General features: G+C 39.9%; 2 protein-coding genes and 1 pseudogene across 2 annotated transcripts in view; 2 read left to right on the plus strand and 1 right to left on the minus strand.

Moving 5' to 3' along the window:
- The window catches only part of utp20 (UTP20 small subunit processome component), a 41,314-nt gene extending 34,497 nt beyond the window's left edge, over positions 1 to 6,817 (plus strand). Inside the window, exons 51-61 of the mRNA XM_086146675.1 lie at positions 44 to 154; positions 361 to 510; positions 623 to 805; positions 954 to 1,085; positions 1,193 to 1,325; positions 1,628 to 1,812; positions 1,907 to 1,978; positions 2,059 to 2,319; positions 5,633 to 5,759; positions 6,108 to 6,253; positions 6,352 to 6,817. Of these exons, the coding sequence (XP_086002801.1) occupies positions 44 to 154; positions 361 to 510; positions 623 to 805; positions 954 to 1,085; positions 1,193 to 1,325; positions 1,628 to 1,812; positions 1,907 to 1,978; positions 2,059 to 2,319; positions 5,633 to 5,759; positions 6,108 to 6,253; positions 6,352 to 6,507 (1,656 nt within the window). The 3' untranslated portion in view covers positions 6,508 to 6,817. The remainder of the gene's footprint in view (positions 1 to 43; positions 155 to 360; positions 511 to 622; positions 806 to 953; positions 1,086 to 1,192; positions 1,326 to 1,627; positions 1,813 to 1,906; positions 1,979 to 2,058; positions 2,320 to 5,632; positions 5,760 to 6,107; positions 6,254 to 6,351) is intronic.
- Positions 6,818 to 6,861: 44 nt separating this feature from the next.
- On the minus strand, positions 6,862 to 11,079 carry arl1 (ADP-ribosylation factor-like 1). Its single transcript, XM_086146678.1, has 6 exons — positions 10,705 to 11,079; positions 9,851 to 9,988; positions 8,889 to 8,970; positions 8,594 to 8,705; positions 7,893 to 8,071; positions 6,862 to 7,723 (listed from the first exon to the last, which is right to left on the minus strand). Exons 1-6 carry the CDS (start codon positions 10,706 to 10,708, stop codon positions 7,693 to 7,695), a joined length of 546 nt encoding a protein of 181 aa, XP_086002804.1. The 5' UTR covers positions 10,709 to 11,079; the 3' UTR covers positions 6,862 to 7,692.
- Positions 11,079 to 24,098, plus strand: LOC147233987 (DENN domain-containing protein 11-like; annotated as a pseudogene).
- The last annotated feature ends 1,542 nt before the right edge of the window (positions 24,099 to 25,640 follow it).

Consider the following 25,640-nt stretch of genomic DNA (forward strand, 5'->3'; position numbering starts at 1 on the left):
TTAATCTTGAAAAATGTCAACTTCTTGTTTACGTTTTGTCCAGGCAATTCTATCTAGGAAGCTGATTGTTCCAGAAATGGAGCAAGTGATGAAGAAAGTGGCCAAGTTGTCTGTGAATGGAGGCAATGCCATGATTAGAATCCAATGCCGACAGGTGCGAATTCTGACCAAACAGAAGCTGAAAATGACTTGTAACTCGAACTTATTTATCATGTTCAGTTGTCTGCTGTTCAAGAGAGAAACAATGGCATTTCAATTGTATTTTATACTGGTTATATTATTACCTAAGAAGACAACTGTCTTAAGTACACTGGTCAATACTAAAAGTAATAAGCAAGTAAATGAGAAGTACTTTTTCAGATCTATCACAAGTACTTGCTGGACTATCCATTGGGGAAGAAGCTACGAGAACATCTGGACTTCATTGTTGCACAGCTTACATATGAACACGACACTGGCCGAGAGTCTGCGTTGGAGCTGCTGGCCTCCATCTTTCAGACTTTCCCACAGGTCTCAATATGAATAAGATCACAGCAGATTTTTGTTTTGATGTAATTATCAGTTCATCTGCAGGTTGTTGTCACATCAGATACTGAAATTCTGCTTATGTTTATGTTAATAGTCGCATTTGCAGCAGTTCAGTGGCCTCTTCTTCGCTCCCCTGTGCCTGATGATGATTAACGATGACTCCGCTCACTGCAAGAAAATGGCCTCTATGGCAATCAAGTGCCTCCTGACCAAGCTAGACCAGAACCACAAAAATAATCTGTTTTCCCTCGTCATCAACTGGCTGGAAGCAGAAAAGGTATTCACACACACCAGCTCACACACAATGAATATAACTCAAAATTAAATTTTTCGAAACAAAGGGAATACAGGGTTAATTCAAATATAAACAATGGTTGATTTGCTGTGTTTTCAATTTTTATTTTGCCTTTCTGCTTATTTTGCAGGCTAGCCAGCGGCGCCTTGGAACTCAGGTCTGTGGTCTGTTTGTTGAAGTGGAGGAGGAGAAGTTTGTCAGTCGCCTTGACAACCTATTACCTCTGTTGGAGAGAGAGATCAACCCTGACAACTATGAACTTGTGAGTCCACAGGCTACTTTTGTTGTTATACTCTCAGAATTATGTAATTACCAAAATTATGAGCCATTGAAAGGGAATTTTTTCTTTGTAATTTGAACACTACACAGATTGAGGAGGAGCAGGATGAGAGAGGAGCTGATAGGCTTCTATTCAGCTATCTGACTCTGATCATCAAGTTGAGCAAACACTGCGGTCTACTAGAACTCAGCAAACCCAGCAACACCCTCCTTGCAATATGGGGTAAACCTACACACACGCCCTCTATTATTTTCATTAGCACTAGTTTAATTTTCTTTCAAATTTTGGCTGATTTTCAGGTAGTATAATGGTAGGTTTCGTGATTTTTTTGATGAAATTAAGGTAAAAGGTCTGTTTTGGCCAAACCAATTGTAAATCCCCATTTTATTTTTCTCAGAACTTTTAACACAATGAATTAAATTTACAAAAGGAAACTTAAAGTTTTAATAGTAATCATATTCTGCTCAACATTTTTGCACCAACATTTCTCACATACATAATTCTTCTCTGTATTTACGCTGCAGGTCACATCAAAGGCCACTTGCAATACCCTTATTATTGGGTGTGGCTGACTGCCTCACAAGTCTTTGGCCAGCTGTTTGCTGCACAGCAGACGGAACAACTGGTTGCAGTTTGGAGGGGAGAACTAGAGGAGGACTCCACTCATTCAGCAGCCTCTGTTTTCATCACCAGCTGCCTGGACAAGATGGTGCGACATCCCTTAATTTTCATGTTGCATGCCCTTTCTACTGAAGCAATTCATTTCAGATAACTAGATCAAATGAAATTGATAATTTCTCTAGATGCGGCAGTTAGCATTGGCTTTCTGCCATCAGCTACAATCAAAGTACCTGGACACGGCATCAGGAGAGCAGGTGACACAAACTCTTTTAACATACTCATTGAAACAAAACACAAAACATCTGGCTAAGAGAAATTTTGTAACCTCCTTCAGGTGGTCAAGAATCTGCTCTTTGTTGCCAAAGTGATCTACCTTATTTCTCCTGAGTCTGAAGTCATGGCCCCTCAGGAGGAAGTGAAAGAAGGGGAGCAGCATGGGGTGTGTGAAAACCAAGATGAGCAGGAAAAAAAGGAAGAGGAGGAGGTAGAGGAAGGAGACAAGGATGAACAACCACCATCGCTGCTTTGGCTGATAAAAAAACTTTCACTGATGGCCAAGAGAGAGGCAGCAAATACTCCCAAAGTTCCTCTGAAGGTACAGAAATTAGCATCGACACTTGTGTAGCTCGTGTTCCCCTTTCCTCTAAGTATTAAAACAGTTTGGCCAGTTCATTTATTTTTGCTGTAGGCTGAAAGCAGTTAGGTTTGAGATAAAACAATGAACATGCGACAAAAGATCAACATTTTAGCTCTTATTATAGGATATTGAAATCTGAATCCGAAACACAGCTTAGAGGATACAATTATTTGTAACTGAACACTAAATTTGGGTGGGCAAAAGTATTGGAACAGATAGTCTCAAGATATTTGAAGTGAATAAAACTTATTATTTATTAGCAAATCCTTTGGTTATGCTTACTGCATCAAGCCTGTGACTAACTGACCCCAAACTTTTGAATTCTTTTTTTGTGATGCTTTTGCCACCGCCTCTCTCCGGTGTTTGTTTTCTTGGGATTAGTCCTGTCAGTTTCCTCTATAAAGGGTGAGATGCAGGCTCCATGTCTGGAGATTGACTTGACCAGTCTAAAACCCCCAACCTCTTGCCCTGATGATTGATTTTTGTTTGGGATCATTATCTTGCTGAAGGACCTCGCAATCAGTTTTGTTGCATTTTTCTTTAAGTGTTTAAAGAATGGCTTGGGCTTGCATGTAAGCCCAAGTCATTCTTTCTTCAGTCTCATCAGTCCATAAAACCTTGTCTTGCTTTTCTTCTCGCTGATGAGTGGTTTGTATATTTTGGTGTTGTTTATGTGCTTTTGGTTCTTAAGTCTGTTTTTAGTCTTAAGGTTTTTTCTTTAGAGCTCTCTCAATGTTTCTGACGTCAACTGATGTTGTTCTTGGTCTACCTGTTCAATGTCTGCTACTTAGTGCACCAGTAATTTCTTTCTTCTTCAGGACATTCCATAGGGTTGTACTGGTAATGGCTATGATTGATTTCCCTTTTTCCCTGAGCCTCATAATTGCTTGTTTTTCACCTATAGACATCTCTCTGGTTTTCATGTTGGTTACTCAACTATAAATAGTCTAGAGGTGAATTTGAAAATGATAGACATTCAGCGCCATTTATTGTTTGAATGACCAATGTAGGACACACCAGGCAAACTAAAATACCTCACATCATGTGTTCCAATACATTTGCTCACCCTAAAAATCTGTTAAGTTGCAAATATTTTTTCTAAATGTTTCAGATCCAGATATAAATACCTGGAATTGAGTGCTGCAATATGGATCTTTTGTCTCATATTCATTGTTTTATGTCAAATCAAACTTTTCAGTCAACAGCAAAAATGAAAGAATTGGCCTCACTGTTTCAGTCCCTGTGCAAGGGAGTGAATGATTAAACTGGTACTGCTGCTCTAATGGTACAATGTATCAGTCAGTGACATGGTAAAATGATAAATCAAAAAAGAATGTAACTGAAGAGGGCAGTATTAGATTAAGCATCAGGACAATCCACTTCTCAACCTAAGCTGTGGGATAATTGGACGGAGTGAGTAAACTTTTGTCACTTTTCATGTTCACCAGAGTGGTGTTCGTAACTGGCTATTTCACTGAAACTGTGCACACATCGCCTTGCGTTCAAATGCCACTGTGCTTATGTTGAACAGAAAGTCAATTGTGGAGGCACATAATTACTAAGGATTTTTCTATTTTATTTATAAAAATCTGTGTTTTCATTTTTCAGGACTAGATTTTCACACAAAGAAAATGCATATCTTGAGATTAAATTTCTTTTAGTGAAAGTGCATTGTTTCTAAGGGGTGGGTAGTCATGTCGTAATTTGATGATCAGCCATGACATCCTAACTCCTGGCAGGCAAACGGGTGGGATATAAAGGGCAACCAATAACCATTTTTGTTCCTCAACTTTGAAAATGAGCAAGTGTGATGTAGTGGGAAAAACAAGTCTGATCCAGTGGCACCCCATCTAATTTCTTTGGATCAACTGTTTATGTTTTGATGCCAGATATTACAGAATACCCTCAGAGTTCCCATGGATTCCAATACTCAATTGTCTATGGGGGCAAAAGGGGGGGCCCACTGTATCAAGTGTTGGTCATTATGTTATGGATGATTATAAGAATTGTGGTGCTTCTCTTACAATGGGTAATCAAAATTTTTCAATGGCACCATTTCAAATTATTGTTGTTGCACATACAGTTGTGTTCCAAATAATAGCAGTCCAACATGACAAACCAGATAAATCTGTGTTTTTGCTAGAAATCTCAATATTACATCACAAATAATTTACCAGCCAGTGTAATAGTCAGTCAGAGAAACCCAACAGACCCAACATTCATGATATGAATGCTCCTGAGTCAGCGTTGTTGAATAATTAAGTGAAAGGGGTGTGTTCAAAAAAAATCGCAGTGTGAAGTTCAATCAATGTGATCAATCGTTATGTGAAGAAACAGGTGTCATTCACGTGTCCCCTATTTAAGGACGAAGCCAACACATGTTTTACATGCAATTTTCTCTGAAAACCTGAGAAAGAAGGGTCATGCCAGACACTGTTCAGAAGAACAGTGTACTTTCATTAAAACGTTGGAAAATATATAAAGAATTGCAAAAAATTATGGGTTGCTCTGGTAAAATGATCTGCAATGCATTGAAATGGAAAGCCAAACCAGAGAGTCTTGGAAGAAAGAGGAAGACGACTGTTCGAATGGACCGAACAATAGCCAGAGTGGCAAAGACTTGACCAATAATCACCAGCAGTTGGTTGACTCCATGCAACACACATGTGAAGCAGTTCTCAAAAACAGTGGTTATGCAACTAAATATTAGTTTTGTGAATCACAGGAATGCTAATTCTTAATGTTTCAGTTCATTGAGTTAACATTTAAGTTTATGAAAAATTCAGACACTATTTTTTTTTGAACAGCCCACAACCACTTTTTCTTCATTTTCTGTAAATTAATTCAAATATTGCTATTTTTTCTTGATGCTGTCATGGAAAATATAATGTGCAGTGTTCCCAGTGAATGGAAATGAAAATATTAGAAGGATTTTGAGCTTTTATGTGTTCTGCATTTTTTTTCAATATACTAATATAACTTTGAGCGACTGTAATTTCCTGTGTTTCAGTATTTGTTTAATAAAACTGTAATAGGTGAATCAGTGTTACCACACAACTTAGCTGCAAAGATCAAGTTAGCTTTTTCTGAGAATGCTGTGGGCTGTGTATACCAAAATCTCTGCCATTGTTACCATCACTTTTTCCAGTTGCAGTTGTCCAAATCCATGCTGGATAAGTAACAGCTGAAGAGGTTTTGGTTTCAACATAGAGAAGAGAAAACACTTTTTGACATGGACTTGAGTCTTAATTTTTTTTGTCTTCCTATTTAGAGAACCTGTGTGTTTAAGTTCCTTGGTGCAATCGCCATAGACCTGGGAAAGGAGCAGCTCAGCCCCTATTTGAAAACCATCATCACCCCTCTATACAGAGAGCTGGACAGCACATATGCAGAGCACGGTGACTGTTTCTCATATAAACATTTGTATATGCATTCTTTTTTCAAAATTATTCACTTGTTCTGTGTAAAAGTATTTTTTTGACTGCAACCTTTTTAGACCTCATTGCCTTTTTGCATTTTATGTGCAAAATCGTGTAGCCCTGGCTAAAAGCCATATTTGTACAAAATATTCTACAGTAGTTTGCTCAAATATCATTCATTTCTTTTGAATTATCTATAAAAGGTCTAAAGTGCTTTTATCTTTGTAGCTCAAAACCATTCTGACAACATGGCTGAAAACAGGAAAAACAGCTTGATTGTAAGACTCCCCTTATTTATTTATTTATTTATTTGTTTATTTTTTACAGACCCCACCCTGAAGAACCTGGCACAGGAGCTGATAGAGCTACTGAAGAGGCAGGTGGGACTAGAGAAGTTTTCCCTTGCCTTCTCCACAGTCCAGAAGGTCTTTTCAGTCAGACGAGCAGCACGAAAACAACACAGAGCTATGCTGGTATGAACACAAATACAATTTATATTGGCATACAAAATCATTCAGTTCTTCCAATGAACTATCCAATGAAACTAATGCCATTTTTCCATCTACTGCAGGCTGTAGCTAACCCGGACATTGCTGCGAAGAAGAAACTAAAGAAGCACAAAAACAAAATTGAAGCTAAAAAGCGGAAGATTGAGTTTCTTCGGCCTGGTTATAATTCCAAGAAGCCCCGAAGCCATGCGCTTAAAGACTTGGCCATGGTAGAGTGAACTGGGCATCTCTCTCCAACAAGGGCGCTGTGTGGATGCAACTTGGCCTAAAAGTACTGGCCACACCACATGTGTTACTTAAGGTCTTAAGGTTGATGAAAACCCAAAGTGCTAACCCCCCTGTACCTCTAAATTAGTGAAGTATAGAGCAAAGACATCCTATGTCCTTGCAAATGAAACATCATATAATGGGGTAGTTGATAATCTGAAGATGAGAACTTGAACAAGCATTTCTTTCTTTTAGTAAACAAAGTGTTTTATGTGATGTGCAAATCAATGTATTACTTTATAAATAAAAGTAGTTCACTCATCTTCTTGTATCATAATTAAAAAGGAGATTGAACACAAAATGGGTAAGTCACAACAGTCTTTACTGAGAATTATTTTCACTGTACAAGCATATATAAATATACAATGAAAGAACCGTGACTGATATGCCAAAGTTGTTCCAATAGATGCCTTTCTTACTTAATCAGGGGGCTGGGGGTGGAGGAGATTCCATGCAGCAATACTTCATCTTCCTTGACACAAAAACTGCTAAGTTAGCATTCGGTTGCCTTAACATAGTTGGATTTTTGATGTATGGTATAATCACACTACATATGAGTACAAATGAAAGCTTCTGTTTTCCAAACAACTTCAGTTTAGAAGATCTTTGAGTAAGAATAACTTTTGAAAATTGTCTCTACCACTATTATGTATTTGTCACATTCAGGATCGTTTCATGTTGTACTGTTTCCAAAACACAAATACAGCAAATAGATGCACCTGATTTTAAATGGTTATTTCTGTGTTGAGTGTCACAAATTGTTAATTGGTTCACGTTTATTGTATTTGTACCAAACCTTTCAGTGAGTTTCACTGACTGTTGGCTGCATTTGGGTACATTTTCTTGTCATGTAAAAATATTGCAGATGAACCTGTGAAATATCCGTCTAATCCCCTGACGGTCTAAAGCTGTTGATGTCAATCTCAAAGTGAACAAATGTAGTGGGAGGATGTGGGTCATATAACATAATTTCAGTTCTTTGCTTGAAAGGCTTTCAGAGGGGTAGTTTGGCCAAAGGAGACATAAGAGGACAGGAAGGAAATAACCAGCCCCAATCAATGTAGGTGGAGAATGTCTGTTACAAGGCTTCATACAGAAGAGCCAAAGGTTTAAGAATGTATAGCGGGAAGAAACCTTTATTGGCGACTCTTGAGGGAATCCACCAACCTACAGTGAAAAAAAAAAAAAACAGGAATTATGACTCAGACTCTTAACACAAATAAAAAATGTTAAAAAACCATTTCAAGTCCTTTCTAATAATATTTTTTTTGTTTTGCTTTATTTCAAAAGTTGAAAGCCTTTTCAGTATACATGTACAACAGATTGAAAAACCTACCATTCCATAGCTTCATCCAAGCCAGTGCCCTTGGTGGCTGAGGTCCTAAAGATCTGCCATTTTCTGTCTTTGAGAGCAGGAAGGCCCAAAGAATTGGCTACCTCTGTGGGTGTCATTGCCTGATCCATGTCTTGTTTATTGGCAAAAACTACTAGGATTGCCTTCTTCAGCTCTTCTTCCTGAACAGGATGTGAGGATTACACAGACTGTAACCATTAATCACATCTGTGTGAGTAGTGCATTTTGATAATCAAATACAAAACAAAATTGAAATAATCAGCACGAAATAACCTAAACCATTTTATCAGTTCAACAGAATTGAAAAAGACAAGATTAGAAATAAAAAGGACAGAAGTGTAATTCAGTTTTCCCTACTAACACTGGAAACCCTTTCAATTCAATTATTTCTTTGATACCTGTCAGGTGATTTGCAGAGATAGACAAATACTGATACTGAAAAAAGCTACAGATCATCATAAACATACAATACACTTTAACTGTTATATTGTTTATACCTTTACCTATGAAGTTTATAGTAAAATTCCACAGCAATCTAATGTTCTCAATTAAGAAAAGCATCATTAATAACGGAAAAAACAATCACACAGATCTATGACTTGATGACTGGAAAGATTCTCCAAATACATTTTTCATATTAATTTAAATATCTCCATTAGTTAACTTCATGATCTATTTCTGACCTCCAACATGGATACCAGTTCAGACTTCGAGATGCCCATCCTGTCCCGGTCACTGCTGTCCACCACATAGATAACTGCATCTGTGTTTGAGTAGTAACACCGCCAATATGGCCTGGAAAGTACAAGGAGGTAAAGAAAGGTCAAAGAGAAAGGACAAAGAATTAAGCTTAATTTAATAATGACCCATGTTGGAAGCCCCTTGTCACATTGCACCAGTTAAAATGTGACGAGCTAGAGCTCCGTTGTATGTTTGCGTCATTCGAACCAGTCATTGTCATCTGTCACAAACCTCTACCTGATACTTGTTTGTCCACCCAAATCCCACACCTGGAACTTCAAATTCTTATACGTGACAGTCTCCACATTAAACCCGATTGCTGCAAAGACACATCAAATGGAAAGAGTAAGAACAGAGAAAGTCATCCCCTATCAATAGTTTGTTTTGTAGGGGGCAGCATATAAAATACTTTTTTGTTCATTTTTTTATATTTTGGGAAGTGTTGAGGTCCTGGCAGTATTATTTACAATTAACACACACTTCACTAAGGAATGTCAACCCTAAACATATTGAATTTGCTACTGTGTCTCCACAAAGGTCATCCAACAAGTAACATCTACACAGACACAAGATTGCAAATACAGATTTAACAGGAGAACTGCCAAAAGGCAAAGCTTTGTCCTTAAAACAACTTCACAAGCAGGTCAATCGTTGTCATTGACTGAAAGACTGTATTGTACTTGCTTTTACTATACTAGATTAATATAGCATAAGTATAAATCAAAATTTGGGTTAACACTTTTTACATTTATCCCATTTCTGTAGAGTGAAAACCATTTATCGCCAGCATATCGATAAGCTTGTGTTAGGCTATGGTTATCTTATCTCTAAAACTACCTTAGCTTTAAATATCCTCCATCTTCATATTGATTTTTCTGACAAATGTTACATTCTTGACATATGTACGGTTTAATATACAGTATGTTCAACTTGAGTGTTTGGTTTTCCGTCTTTTTTACTGTGATCAACCATAGTCAATGACAACTAGTTAATAATATGTGAATTTATAACCACTGCACTGTAATCAAATCAATTCTTTTATATTATGAACTTTTTTTCTTCCCTCCAATCAAACGAGACATGTTTGTTGAAGCGCTTTTTAAATTGACTTTTTTTCCCTTTTTATTGTACTTAATTGGACATAAGTAGAATGCATTTGAAAGCAATGTTCAAGTGTAAGGTTGCAAAGCAGCACATACTGGGAATTGTGGTGACAACCTCTCCAACCTGCAACCGGTACAGAATGGTCGTTTTTCCTGCACCATCCAAGCCCAGTATCAAAATTCTCATCTCACGTGTGCCAAACAGACCCGAGAAGAGACTAGAGAAAAAGCCACCTGGAGATGAAACACACACAGGAGCTTCATACTGGCATAGCAGACCGTCGAACGAATGCAGACTCAACTGTTGATGACTCAACAAAGAAGCATGGTTATATATTCAGAACGAACAAGACCTTGAATTGTATTTAATGCTCATAACCAAAATTGGATATTTGGTATCACTTTGAACTGAGTGATTATCGAAACAACTCTTGGTATTGCAAACGATTCCATCAGACCCCTTTTAAAATTCGTGTGTGTATACACACACATATAACCTTACTCTTATCTCTCTATCTGGGTAGATAGAGAGATAAGACTATATATATATATATATATATATATGTGTGTGTGTGTGTCTGTACACACACAATAGTTATTCTCACTCGCACCCGACTGATTTCGTCAGGACGCATTGCCATCGGATTAGCCTTACCACAACCATTACTTTCCGTATTATGAATTCAATGTTCAACTTGAAATATATGTATATTAAATATTTATTATACGATAAAGCTTAAGAAACTTAAGTGAAATAACGACGATGTCAGTGGGACACCGGGCACTGAAAATAGTTAAGCTAGAAAGCAGAAAATATTCGCTATCCTGTTGTAGCGAACGGGTAGAAACAAATCAGGCACATCGAAGTATCTATTTTTCTGTTTTAAATGTAAAAAATAGAGCGTTACATAGATGTTAGATACACCGAATAATTTATTAAAAAGGCTCACCCATTTTTGTAAGACCGCTGGAGTCAACACTTGATGGCAAGTTGGAAAGAAGCCTACTTCCGGGTGGTGACGTGTCGACGAATTACGTCATCTGCATCACTGTATTTCGTCTCGCCACTTTCAACACATACGAATGTCAAATTTAACTAGATCCCACTGAGACCGTTTTTATTTTTTATTTTATTTTCAGATCACACGTCATTATTTTATGATGTTTTATCAAGGATCTTAATATTTGAAAAATGAATCGATAGAACAAATATGAATGGTAAGTGCGCGTGGTTAGAAACCTGTGTGTGTGTGTGTGTGTGTGTGTGCGTGCGTGTGCGTGCGCGCGCTCCAGGTTAGCGAATACATTCAATACTCAAGAGGATTCCGGTTCTCAAATTTTCGTTAGCGCTTGTGTACGAGATGAATTCGAGAGTACGGGTGGCACTGTTCTGAATGCACCTCACGTTAGAGGAAGGAGTTACCCTCTTACAACGGCATCAAATGTTCGGTCCTCCAAGAAAAGGTAGATAACACGACTTGCCAAAAAATAAGCACAACTATTAATTGAGTCAAGATTCGCAATGTGAGCAGTTGATATTTGCAGATTTATCTCCCGACCGTCGGCCTCGACCTAAGTATTCCGCGGTAAGACAGGACGCTGGGAGAATGGTGGAACCGTCGGACCGAGCTCCTTTGCTGATCTGCGAGGAAGTTCCTTCGGCTGACAACTCCGAGGGAGCGGAATCGACGACGACACGCGCCAAAGACCGACTGTCGAGCCCTTCCAACAGCCCTGTCCTGTCAGGCTTCCCAGTCCCACGGTTTGAGTGGAGCAGCGTTCCAGGGAGTCGCTCTCCCGGTAAATGGGTTCCCTTCGCAGACGGCTGCAACGCCCTTGCCGTAACTTCTATCACCCAAACCCGTTCGAATGAAGCACAGCATCATGAGAAGGAGAGGTATCCCTCGGATTCAGGAACAAGGATTCAGGACGTGTCGCTGCAGAAAAGGACGGTTAAATGTGAGAAAAGGGACCAGATTGTTTCGGTCTTTGAGGTCACATTCAACACCCGATCAGGTGGGACATCAATGTCTAAAGGATTAATTTTTCTTCCGGAAAAATGTTGGCAGATGAGAATACTTTTAAGAGCGAAAAGTGAGAGGGAAAATAGCTCTGTGCCTCCAACCCAGCTCTTAATAAATTCCGGAGAACCTGTCTCAAACGTGTGTTTCAGACTTGACCTCGAAGTTATAAAAAATACGGCCTATTGAGCCAATGCAATAAAATGCTTGTAAACATCGCAATCTGGCGATATAATGACTTAATATACTGCTGCAAACAAGTTTTCATTTAACTCGTTCCTTCGTACCTTTAGTGGAACACAAACTGCAGATAATAATCTGCAGTCTGATGTCACTGATTGAGCCCCAACGGAAGACGATCAAATGGACGGTGTAGTTTATGTATACTACCGGTAAGTAGTTATCATGTACAAAAGGTAGCTTATATATACTGCCGGTAAGTAGTTATCATGTACAAAAGGTAGCTTATATATACTGCCGGTAAGTAGTTATCATGTTCATATGGACAAATAACCGTTATCTATTACAAATAATTAACTTACATGGGCGTACATAGACCATCAATTTCCCTCGTGCTGGACTAATGTTAGGTATATGTTCGAGCTATTGTAGGTATACTAAACCAAAAATACCTACTATATATTAACTTAATGGTATTACCGGTGGCAGTATTTTAGTCAATGCAAGTTCATGACAACATGTGGCGAATTGGGGTTTAGCACAATAATAATCGAAGTCAAGGATATGTTGCCCTTTGGAAGACGGTGTCAATTTAGCAGGGGAAACCCAGGCGGTCTCTCGATCAGCGCTAACAATTAGCCTGACTTATGGTAACTAACGGCACAGGTTAATATCACACATTGAACACATCAGTTTACAGTCATTCAAATTTGGAATTCTTAACAGATCCGAGAGGATCTGTCAACAGTCATCATCGTCCTCGTCATCATCATCATCATCATTCGCAGAGGATTCTGGGCTTCCGCTGGCCAGTCCCCGCCCCACGCTACAACATCGATGAGCTTGAATCATGTCGTTTTTTGTTGCATGGATCGTGAAAACATGGCCTTGGTAAAGTCATTGCTCCATCTAGAATTACCACAATGGCCACAACATTTCCCAGTCAAAACAAGACAATTGAAAAAATTATAGTTACCAATGTCCATGACACTAAATGCTTATAATCCGTGGAAGCTGTTCCTTATTCAACCGTTAATGTCTAGGACTAATCTCTCATACAAACACACAAGCAGAAGTGAGCCTCTCATTCTGTAATAGCATGCATTTTTCAATATTACCTTTTTTCTGTTTGTTGTGTTCACAATGGGCAATATGCTTGAGTGGTCTTTGCCAAAAGACATGGATCTTGAGGAACTGGAATTCAAAGCCATTGCTATTGGCTCCCATAGGGTCACCACAGACTTCAGGTAAGTGCAGATGCAACAAGGGGGACTACTTTAAGTAAATGCTGGTAGGCATCAGAGCAGAGTGGTGCATAGGAATACATCAATAAATAATTAAATAAAACTGAGCCATCCGACTGTTGTTAATTCCATGGCTGGCCTCGCATGTCTCCCTCCTCTGAGTGCCCAGCTTCTCTCGGAAAGGCTGCTACTTTGGCCTTGCTTGTTTCGCCAATATGGCAGTTGAAAGCATGGTGGAGAGGGGTGCAAGGATGAAGTCAGTAGGGATCCTGTCACCTTCCTATACCTTGCTTTACCGTTACATGAGTTTCTTGGAACACCTGGTCAGGTAAGATTTTTAGGAATTTCTCAATATTTAAAAATAGGATACATCCAGTGGGGCAAAAAAGTATTTTGTCAGCCACCAATTGTGCAAGTGCTCCCACTTAAAAAGATGAGAGACTGTAATTTTCATCATAGGTACAATTCAACTATGAGACAGAATGCAAAAAAAAAAAAAAAAATCCAGACAAAACGCATTGCCTGAATTTTAAAGAAGAATAAATATTTGGTCATGAACAAAATTTCATTTCAATAATTTGTCTTATACTCTTATGTTGGTAATGACAGAGGTCAAACTTTTTCTGTACTTCACAAGATTTTCACACACTGTTGCTGGTATTTTGGCCCATTCCTCCCCGCAGATCTCCTCTAGAACAGTGATGTTTTGGGGCTGTTGCTGGGCAACACAGACTTTCAACTCTCTCCAAAGATTGTCAATGGGGTTGAGATCCGGAGACTGGCTCGGCCACTCCAGGACCGTGAAGTCCTTCTTACTAAGCCACTCTTTTGTTGCCCGGTCAGTGTATATAGGATCATTGTCATCCTGAAAGAGCCAGACACGCTTCATCTTCAGTGCCTCTGCTGATAGAAGGTTTTCACTCAAAATCTCACAATACATGGCCCCATTCATTTTTTTCCTTTACACGGATTAGTCGTCTTGGTGACTTTGTAGAAACAACCCCAAATCATGATGTTTCCACCGCCATGCTTCACAGTAGGTATGATGTTATTGGGATGCATCTCAGCATTCCTTCTTCTCAGAACACAAGTTGAGTGTTACCAAAAAGTTCAATTTAGTTTTCATCATTTAGGTTTCATCTGACCATAAGACATTCTCCCAGTCCTATTCTGGATCATCCAAATGTTCTCTTGCAAACTTTAGACGGACCCGGACATGTACTGTCTTAAGAAGAGGGACAAATCTTGCACTGCAGGATTTGAGTCCCTGGCAGTGTGGTGTGTTACTGATGGCAGCCTTTGATACTTTGGTCCCTGCTCTCTGCAGGTCATTCACTCATTCCCCCTGTGTGGTTCTGGGATTTTTGCTCACCGTTTTTTGTTATCATTTAGACCCCAAGGGGTGAGATCTTGCGTGGAGCCAAGGATCAAGGGAGATTATCAGTGGTCTGGTATGTCTTCCATTTTCTAATAATTGCTCCAAGAGTTGATTTCTTCACACCGAGCTGCTTACCTATTGCAGATTCAGTCTTCCCAGCCTGGTGTCATTCTACAGTTTTGTTTCTGGTGTTCTATGACAGTTCTTTGGTCTTGGCCATAGTGGAGTGTGACTGTTTGAGGTTGTGGACAGGTGTATTTTATTCTGCTAACCAGTTCAAACAAGTGCCATTAATACAGGTAACGTGGTGGACTGAGGTGGCTCTTACAAAATAAGTTACAGGTCTGTGAGAGGCAGAAATCTTGCTTATTTGGTGGTGACCAAATACATATTTTCCATCATAATTCGCAAATAAATTCTTGAAAAATCAGACAATGTGATTTTCTGGATTCTTTCCCCCCTATTCTGTCTCACATAGTTGAAGTGTACCTATAGTGAAAATTACAGGCCTCTCTCATTTTTTTAAGTGGGAGAACTTGCACGATTGGTGGTTGACTAAATACTTTTTTGCCCCACTATAATTGTACATTTAACCACATAATGCCATTTAATTTATTTATTTCCTGTTAGTTGCTTGATGATTTTCTTTTTGTTACAAACCGCCTCACCACTGTTGTCTTTAGTAAATGCTTTTAGTGGTTTTATAATTTGGTGAAAGGTAATGAATACCGTAAATTCCGGACGATAAGCCGCAACTTTTTTCACTTAAACAATGAATGGGAAATTCTGAGTCCCTTCAAGTCCGATACAGAAGAGGACGACTTTGACGGTTTCAGTGCGCAGGAGGAAGCTCAAGATAGCGATCAGCGAGCTGGTGCGGCTTACATTGAGGTGTGCTCAATAGTTCGGAAATTACGGTTCATTAATGATAAAATCTGAAGTGGTGAACAATTGAAATTTGAATTTGTATATTTGATATGGCAGATCATTGAAGCTTTTCCCTCAGTAAATGGGGCATTTAACATTTATTTTTACCCTTATGCCACCTCTCATGAAAGTCAGATCTTTGCCTGAAAGTTGACATTAATAAAGTTATATTTTAGTTGATGCTTTCATGTGGAGACAAATGCCATGCGGCGCATCATTTTTGATGTCTGACATTTTTTAGCTTGCTTTTTTTAAATTTTCAATTCCTAAGTGAGGTTGATAAGCAAATTGTAGAGGGTCCAGCAACATCTTAAGATAACATAAAGGTGTTTCAGGACAGAATGTGACAGCTGGCTGGCACAGGTCTTCAGTATCCTGAATATCCAATCAGGTCCTTCAGCCTTTCACTGGTGGTTTTTCTCCTAACTTTCTTGTAATCACCGACAGCCCGGGGTTGGTGTGGGTCTACGCACTGGATGAGGAGGAACAGAAGGAGGAGGAGAGGTGCTGCAACAGGAGAGTGAGGGAGAAGGGTTGAGGTAACTCAGGCAGTGAAAGTGTGTAGGGGGCCTGATGTATTGGGTGGATAACCGACGGTTAGCTGAACCTGTAGAGAAATAGTTAAGCGTATTGTCTCTCTCCAGGCCACCAGATGGCTACCTGTCTTTTCCCCTAACCCAGCAATGCGCTTAATTCCTGCCAACACACCTTTCATATTGTTCTGATGGAGTCTGTCCTCCAGCATCCTGCTGTAATTGCCCATAAAGTTTCCCAAACTTCCTTAGCTCAGCCTGCTCAAGCTCTTCCCCTGTAAAAGAAACTGAAAACCCATCTTCTAGTTTAGCCAGGCTTTTCCAGTTCCAGGTGACCCATGGCTTGTTGGCTTGTTGTTAGGGAAGCAGCGCATAATCCAGGCTGGCATGGTAGCATGTTCACAAAATCTGATGTATTCTGTGATCCACTCAATCATTTTAGTAATCTCCTCCCTCCTGTGCTTCACAAAGCACTTCCCAATCTGTTGTTTCAAAGCAGTCCTGAAGTGCCTCAGAAGTGTTCAGTTCTTCCAGCTGACACTTTCTCATTGTCTGAATAAGATTGAGTGGTCACAAATACAAGGAAAGTTCAAGGCCTGGTTCTTCAGCACTACCTTGGCAAGGACTCCAAAAAAGAAAAACAAACACGCATCCACTACCCAGTTAGGGATGGGTGCTGGGTCAAAAAAAGTTGACAAAGTAGAGTTTGAAAAAATCTGCACACCAAATTGCTCCAAACAGAAAGATGATTTATTTTACATATAATACAAAAAACCGTATTCTTGCATGCATGACGTTTCAAGCAAAACATAGGCTCTTCCTCAGAGCCTATGTCTTCCTCAACAACACTTCAACACACTAGGAGGAACCAGGAATCTTTGGTTCCAAAGACAATTGCTCTACCTCCATGCAGCACAATCCTAGGAGATGAGCTTGGAACTGGGAAGGAGACTACTCTTGCCCCAGGTTGCGCAACCATTGTGGAGGCTGGATGTGGTCGTATGGTCAGAAGAGGCCAGGAAGATTATCCTGATCCAGCTGACTTTCCCTTGGGAAGATAGGTGCGCGGAGGCTAATTAGAGGAAAGCCACCTAGTATCAGGACTTTGTTGATCAGTGCAGGGACATGGGATGGTAGACCTGGCTATTCCTAGTGAGGTCAAGAATAGGGGTTTTCCAGCACAGTCTGTTTGGAAGACACTCACAGCTCTGGAAAAAGCAAGAAGGGAGAGGAAGGCACCTGTCTGTAGGCTCAGCGAGGCAGGAGAAAGAGCATCTTGTTGGCTCTCGAATTGGAGGGTGTCACAGGCCGCGGGGCAGACTCGGGTAGGGAACCACACCACCTAGGCTGAAATGAGGGTTTGAGCTCTTTTATTTAGGTATGCTCGCTCGCTCACGAGCAGAGCATGCCTCTGCTCTTTATGGGGCCAGGTAATTAGCAGCAGCTGGCGCAGATTGCCAATTTGATCCAGCTGTGTCAGACCCTGACAGAGGGAGAAGTTGAGCGGGGCCCCGGAGGAGATGGAGACCCACCAACTGGAGGGCATTGTGGCTCAGGGTCAAAATGCGCTTTGAAAGTTAAGATAAGATAAGATAATACTTTATTGATTCCCAAAGGGCTAATTCTTTTGTTACAGCAGCGCTGTTCCCTTCAGGGGTCGCCACAGTGAATCAACCTTCACCGTCCCACCTTATTCTCTGTATCCTCCTCTCTCACACCATCTACCGTCATCACCAACTCTTCATCACCATCTGTCCCTCTGCGTTCCTATCCTGTACACCAAATCTGCCCATCACTTCTTCATCTCCTCTATTGCCTGCACCAACATGCCCATTGAAGTCTGCACCAATTACCATCCTCTCATCTCTCGGGATATTCTGCATCATTTTATCTAGCTAATTCCAAAACTTCTCCTCCTCAAACTCACATCCCACTTGTGGGGCATAGCCACATTGAGCATCACAACTTCAGTCTCCAGTTTCAGACTCGTGAGTCTATCTGACATTCTTTTCACTTCCAGAACATGCCTAACAAACTCCTCCCTAAAGATAACTCCTACTCCATTTCTCTTCTTGTCAGTACCATGATTGTACAACTCAAAGCCTGCTCCTAAGCTTCTAGCCTTACTACCTTTCCACCTGGTCTCCTGGACACACAGTATATCCACTTTCCTTCTCTGCATCATGTCGACCAACTCTCTACCTTTTCCTGTCATAGTCCCAAATTTTCAAAGTCCCTACTCTCAGTCCCAGACTCTTGCCTTCCCCCTTCTCTCTCTGCTTCTGAACACCCCTTCCTCCTCTCCTTCTTTGACCTACAATAGCCCAGTTTACATTTGTTCCCTGTAGATTGTTTGTACCAATGGCGGTCGTTGTTAACCCGGGCCTCAACCAATCCTGTATGATCTGGTTATTATGTCTGACTCACATGTTTGGTTTTGACAAAAGTTTTATGCCGGATGCCCTTCCTGACACAACCCTCTGCATTTATCCGGGCTTGGGACCAGCTCAAGGAGACATTGTCCTGTGCCAGCCTCAGGCTGCATGAATTTAAATCTTAATAAAAGAGACAATGAAAAGGACGGGGACAAGGATAAAAATCAATAACATGATGACAACAGAAAGGATAAAAATAGACAACAGAATGGCAACAACAAGGATAAAAAGATAACAGAATGACAAGGATAAAAAGATAACAGAATGACAACAAGGATAAAAACCGATAAGCAGAATGAGAATGGAATGACAACAAGGATAAAATTAGCTAACAGAGTGTCATAGGTGAATTAGTGATGTAGTGGTAGCACAGATGTAGTTCCAGCATGTCAGGGTTGAGTGCTGTCCAAACTTCTGTTGTGCAGTTTTCTGGACAAGTTGGATGCAACCTGATGAATTAATCTCCTGGCTTAAAGCTGCAGTCATTCAGGGTGCCTGAGCATCATGTAGATGTATTTGATAATAATCAAGCATACATTTTATCAAGAAAACCATAATAAATACAGACCCAAGCTTTTTTAAGTGGTGAGATTTTCTATTATTTCTGTTTAATAACCAGGTATATCTAACATTACATTTCTGACAAAACAAACAGAAGATGTCACTTTTATCTGTGGTCTCTATCGCAAAATATTGCCTCAACAATAAGCAACAATAGGACTTATTAATCAGAATATATGATTTGCAGCCTATTTTGAGAGGAGTTTCTGTTGAGCTAAAATGTATATTTTATATATATCCCTCTTTGAGAAAGTTGTATTTCAGAGATATTGGGTTAGTTTAGTTGTTGGGGTCAGCAGTCTAGAGCAATGGAGAGTGTGGAGGAGGTGAAGAAATGGGTTCAAGCAGGTTGGAACAGGTGGAGAAAAGGGTCAGGGGTAATGTGTGCTAAAAGAGTATCCGCCTGACTGAAAAGAATGGTGTACAAGAATGGTTGTGAGACCAGCTGTATGATTTGGAGACAGTCACATTGAAGAGAAGACAGGAGGCAGAGCTGGAGATAGCAGAGATAAAGATGTTAAGGTTCTTGGATGGATAGGATCAGGAATGAGTCTGTCAGAGGGACAGCGCATGTTAGATGTCTTGGAGATAAGGTCAGAGAAGTCAGGCTGAGCTGGTTCGGTCATGTTACAAAGGGGGGGGGGGGTTATGAAAATATTGGGAGAAAAATGCCGGGGCTGGAGCTGTCAGGAAGGAGATCTAAAGGAAGACCAAAGAAAATATTTATGGATGTATTGAAAGAGGAAATTAAGCTTGTCAGTGTGAGACAAGAGGATACAGAGAACATGGTTAAATGGAGGAGGTTGACTCGCTGTGACAACCCCTGAAAGGAAAAGACAAAAGTACAAAAAGAATACTCATATTGTTTTATTTTTTTTGTTAGTTATTTTTCATTCATTTCATTCATATTTCTATTGTTAGGTGTATTTATCATACTTCATTTATATTGGATTCTTTTTATTGGTGCTATGCCTCAGGCTGCAACTGTATTCTCCTGGTAAATACTCCCCCCTGGAGGCCTTCTATGAAGACAAAAGAGCACTGCTGCCTTCCAGTGGTGACGATGTGGTGATTGGGTGTTCAGTAAATGTATGGGGAGCTGGTCTCTACCAAAGCATGCACCCTGAAATTAAGGTAAGAATGAACCTGGAGTAACATGCATGATATGTTCCCTCCACAAAAAAAAATTAATTCTTCTTTACATTTTTTTCAAAAGGGTTAAGACTTTTTATGCACCGCAAATTTGAATATAAAACAAAAAACATTCCTGATCTGATGCTGAAATATAAATTTGGAAAGCTGTCCGTCCATCCTTCCACTTTCTACTGCTTATTCGGGTTTGCCCACGGGGACAACAGCTGGAGTAGAGGGCCCAGACTTTCCTTTCCCTGGCCACCTAAGGCATTCCAGGCCATTCAAGGCCAGCTGAGAGGCATAGTCCCTCTAGCATGTCCTGGCTCTTCCCTTAGGCCTGCTCCCAGGGAGAGATCCTGACCAGATGCAAGAGCTGCCTCATCGGGTTCCTCTCGATGCGGAGGAGCAGCAGCTCTTCTTTGAAATCCCCTAGATGACAGAGCTCCCACCTTATCTCTAAGAGAGAGCCCGGGTAGCATCCCTGACCTTGAGGGAGCACTCCACCTTTTTCCGGCTGAGGACCACGTCAAATTTGGAAATGTTGATTTTCATCCCAGGGCTTCACATTTCAGTTGTAAACTGCTCCAGTGAGAGCTGGAGAGCATAGTCTGAAGAAGCTAACAAGACCACATCATCTGTGAACAGCGGAGGCAATAAAGACAATCCTTAGGTCACCAAACCTGGTCCCCTCAACACCCCAGTGCCCTAGGCTGCACTAAGAAATTGAATCATTGACAATTGGAACCAGGCTATTATGGGATCTGGTACTCCGTATTCACGGAGCATCCCCCAGAGGACTCTAGGCTGTTGAATACCTTCTCAAAGTCCCTAAAACACATGTAGACTGGTTGGGAAAATTCCCAAACTCAGGGACCCCTCAGAGGGTATAGAGCTGGTCCACTATTCAACAACTAGGATGAACAACATCCTACTCCTCCTGATCTGAGATTCAACTATTCAATTACCCTCCTCTCCAGTACCCCGGAATATACCTGTCCAGGGAGGCTAAGGAGTGTGATCCCTATATAGTTGGAACACACCCCCTTTTTAAAGAGGGGGATCACCACCCCAGTTTGCCAATACAGATGGTTGCCCAGAGACCGGCGTCTGGGTGAGGGAAAACTGAGTCAATTGTTGTCTATCATCATCAGGGGTCTTCAGAATCACATTTTATCTGGCCCCTCCCCTGGGAACTGTTTGCCTTGGGTGACCCTGTCAGGTAATAAAGCCAACAACTTAGCTCTTAGGATCGCGAGGACTCGCAATCCCCCTACAATACAACGTAGGGAAAAGGAGGGGAATTTGAACAACTGTAATTTGATTATTTTCTAGATTTTTGGTCCCACTTATTTGTTTTCATGCTTAGTTTCAGATGATTTCACCACTGTCCTGACTCTAATCTATCAATTATTTGAATTTAAAAATGGGTTTTTGTGTCCAGGGCCTAAACATTTTCCATTTGTGTGTAATCACCTCATTTTACGAGAAGTAAGCGTTAATATTTGTATAAAACATTTGTATAATAGCATCATGTTGTTTAGTGTATATTTTAGTTATACTCCTCATCCAAACTATGTGTGTTTTTGGGAAAAATCACTCACCCAGCAGGCTGTACGTCCCAGCTCATCCGCTTCTTTGGGGAACAGATCATGGTGCTGTGGAAGCTTGCGTTGCTCCAACAACGCATCCTCAACGCATTCTCTCCCCCCCTGTGGGAGTAGTCTGCTACAGAGGTGAGAAAAACCAAGGCTCTATTTAAAGGACTTTGAAAACATTGAGTTATAGTCTGTGTGTTTGCTGAATTAGAGTTGGGAGTGATCTCACAGTCGGACACATTGCTCGATCCTGTTTTTTCAACCATTTATCAGTAAGTAATGTCCTTTTCAGTGTACTGCTGCTGTTGTTTTGTAAACATTTCCATACCTCGTATTGGAGTAGCTGTGCCTGAGTTCCGGCACTTCTTCTATGTTAATGTGGCAGATATTAGTGCCCTGGAGAATGAGCTCTTCTACGTGGTATGTGAGTAGACTCTCAAAATACAACACTGCACCAGTCCCATATAAATTCTCCGTGTTCTGTTGTGTTCTGTTTGTATGTTCAGGCACTACTGAAAAGATCTTTGAGGAAAAGAAGGATCTGTATGATGTTTATGTTGACAACGAGAATGTAAAGACCTACAGAGATGACCCAAAGCCTTTGCTCCGCATAAGTATCGCAGACAAGACGAAATATCGCAAACTTACTGACCAAAGGTATGTTTCACTATTTAAACTACTCATATGAATTGCATGACTCATACTCCAGCTTAGTCATATTGAATATCTGTCTCGGTGTCATCCATGTAAACTCCAAAATCAACAATGCACCTAAGTACGGTGGCTCATTGTCTCCACTGTGGTGCTAATGCAAAAACACAGACTATTTCAGAGGTCCCATACTTTGATACTGGGTTTGATACTAAGTGGATACTGGTCCGAATTTTGTTATTGCCAGCAATAGATATATGGGATGCATTCAGCTGTGTCTGCTGGGGTCACTAGCTTAATGTTTTGCTGAGCTGCAAATTATAAAAGCTCGATTCTCAGTTTACTACTGTTCGGGGTCATTAATATGTTATTCCACTTAGAGACCATGTGCATAATCACTGTAATTACTTTTACTGGTCAATTCTTAGACATTGCAAAATGGGTTTGAGTTAAGGTTAGGTAGCCTTTTTGAGCGTGTCTTATTGTTAGTATATACTCTGACACAGCTGAATTCCATTTGTCTAAAAGAGCTTTTTATATCTTAACCAAAATGTATGAAACTCTGGCACAACAATTTCCCTTGGGCTAACTAAAGATGTTCTTATTCTTATTCTTATTCTTATTCTTATTCTTATTCTTATTCTTATTCTTATTCTTATTCTTATTCTTATTCTTATTCTTATTCTTATTCTTATTCTTATTCTTATTCTTATTCTTATTCTTAAAAGCTACCTGCAGAAGGAAACTTACGATTTGGCTACAGCCTGGAAATTCCAAGAAACCAGTAAATCATAAGGTGTTTATAGAAGACAAGGAAATGAAGAGAATTTTACAAAATGTCCTAAACCTGCTAAATTACAAAATCAACAAATTATCTTAAAATTTGCATTTTATTTATGAATACCACACAAATCATCTCTTCTTTCCAAACCCTTGCTGTTCAGATTCAGAATCAGAGAAAGTTTATTTGTCCCTGAGGGGATTTTGTAATGATGCTAATTATCCATTCATCCATCCATCAATGTTTTATTGAACAAAAAAAACATTTTTTTTTTTTTTGTGAAGTAACAATGTTCAACCACACCTGTTGTATAAACCCTAAGGGGAACAGCTACAAGTGAGTGTGTTTGTGTATGCAGGCAGATTTTGCTGTACTCTCAAGAAGAGCATGCAGACTGTTTATCCAGTGAAGAGGATCTCTTTATTCTGTAAGTAAATGATTTATTTAAGCAGCCTGTGTAGTAGTATATTGGTCTAATAATAAAATAGATCTAAATATGGACCACAGAAAGAACAGGAGCTGTGTGGAAAAAAACAGCAAACCTCTATCTTCCAATCTAAGCTGCAGCAAATTTTTGCTGATATTTCTCTGCTGTCTTTGTGGTAAGCCATCATATGCAAACTGTATGACAGTAGAATGGGATGTAGACAATTCATAAGTGATTTTTAATGTCACTAAATCACTCTTTTACTCCCTCAAAAAAACTAGCTTTTTCCTGGAGCAAAACAACAGGATTTTCCAGACCCTGAGTGAGGTTGAAACAAGTCATGACCCCACACTGACCCAGGAGAGTGTGAGGGCCATGGATCTTGATCACCATGGTGACAGGGTCTTCCTACTTCATCTGTTGGAGGTCTATGGCTATGACACCCTGCTCCTGTCAGAGCAGCTCTACTGCAGCTGACGGGATCATAGTGGTCAGTCACTGCTGGCTGTCTCATGAAGCCTTCAGGTCCATCTAAGCTCCCTGTATATTTTTGACGTAACTTTATTTTTGTGTATGTTCCTATGCTTTTGTATGGTTCTGGTTCTCCTCATCCACAGCATTGATGTAAAAGCTACATGTGGCCATTTCTACTGGATTCTGCCTTGTGGATATAAATCTAACCTAAATGGATTTCTGTACATTAGTGTACATTAGTGTACATTGAACTCTGAAGAGTGATAGGGTTGAACAATGGTCACAACCTACTTACTTAAGTGGCTTGGATGGTGCTGGAAGACTAAGGTCTTTGAAAAATGAAATTTTGGAAACAGTGATTTCTGAAAATGATATAAACATTCTATACCAGGGGTGTCAAACTCATTTCTTATCATGGGCCACTTATGGCCTAGGTAGATGTCAAGTGGGCCGGACCACTAAAATAATAGCATACTCAGCAATAAATAACCAAAATATCATGTCTTTCCTCTGTTTTGGTGTAATGATGTTCAAGGACATAAGAAAAATATTGGAATTTAATGAACAATCCTTTACAAAACATTTCATGAAACACCTCATATTTCCTTAGAAAAATGTGTAATTTACTTTTATCATTCACATGTATGCATTGCAACTGATCCCACTGATCGTACAAAGGCACAAAACTTTAACAAGTCATTGGTATTGATTTGTTTCTAGCTATATGTTTGAACAATTTGTATCTTTTATTTTTGCAGAGAGAGATTACAAAAGTCACAGTTATTAATAAAGAATATGATTACATAATATTTTTTTCTTGCAATAAAATCTGAATAAATTATTTTTTGCTATAGTATCAAAATTCCAATTATTATGTGATAAAAAGAGAATTGTTGAAGTGTACGTTTTTTGAAAAAAACTCTTTCATGGGGTACAGATAAGGCAGGGGTGCTCCACAGTTTGTAGAAATTGTGATGTATGATCTGTTGCCTCTCACAATAATCAAAATGCAGGAGTTTTTGTTGTACCCCAATGCCCAAACACAACAAACAATTTACCTTTGATTTACAGAAAAGTCAGCGATAAATAAAGGGCATTGCATAACACACATAAAATAGCCTGGCACAGCTGAAATTAGCAATATGGAGCTATGGCTCTGTCACAGATAGAGACATCAGGGTGAGATAGCATGTATTTCAGGCAACAGAGTGGTGACCCACAGGTACAAGCCTTCATCATTGTAAAATGCCTTTCAGTGCATATGTCACCTCTGGCGGCAAGGAGCCAGACCTAGTATGCCTAGGTGGAACAGTACCAGCTTGACATAGTTGGACAGTCCTTTCACCCTCCGGTTAACTTGAGTGGCCAGTCTTAAGACCCCCTTTTCAGAGTCTTGGTTTTGTCCTGGCCTCAGACACTGAGAACTCAGGGTTTTTAGTCTGGACAGATCTGGACTGCAGTGGAATCATCTACAAACACAACTAGCACCAAAAGCAGCAAAGGGTCTGTTTTTTTTTTTGGTTCATTTTCTTTTGTCACTAATAG

Source organism: Fistularia commersonii, chromosome 5 (genome assembly GCF_037954325.1).
Source record: "Fistularia commersonii isolate RoL2024-O1a breed Wild chromosome 5, RoL_Fcom_v1.0, whole genome shotgun sequence".
In the NCBI taxonomy this organism is placed as follows: Eukaryota; Metazoa; Chordata; class Actinopteri; order Syngnathiformes; family Fistulariidae; genus Fistularia; species Fistularia commersonii.

Bases quoted from the DNA above. Each gene is read 5' to 3' on its own strand.
- arl1 (XM_086146678.1), bottom strand. The intron at 8,072-8,593 runs GTCAGAAATAGA...CATCCTGTTCAG, and splicing joins AACTGGTATCCATGTTGGAG to GAAGAAGAGCTGAAGAAGGC. The intron at 7,724-7,892 runs GTAGGTTTTTCA...TTTTCACTGTAG, and splicing joins TTGGATGAAGCTATGGAATG to GTTGGTGGATTCCCTCAAGA.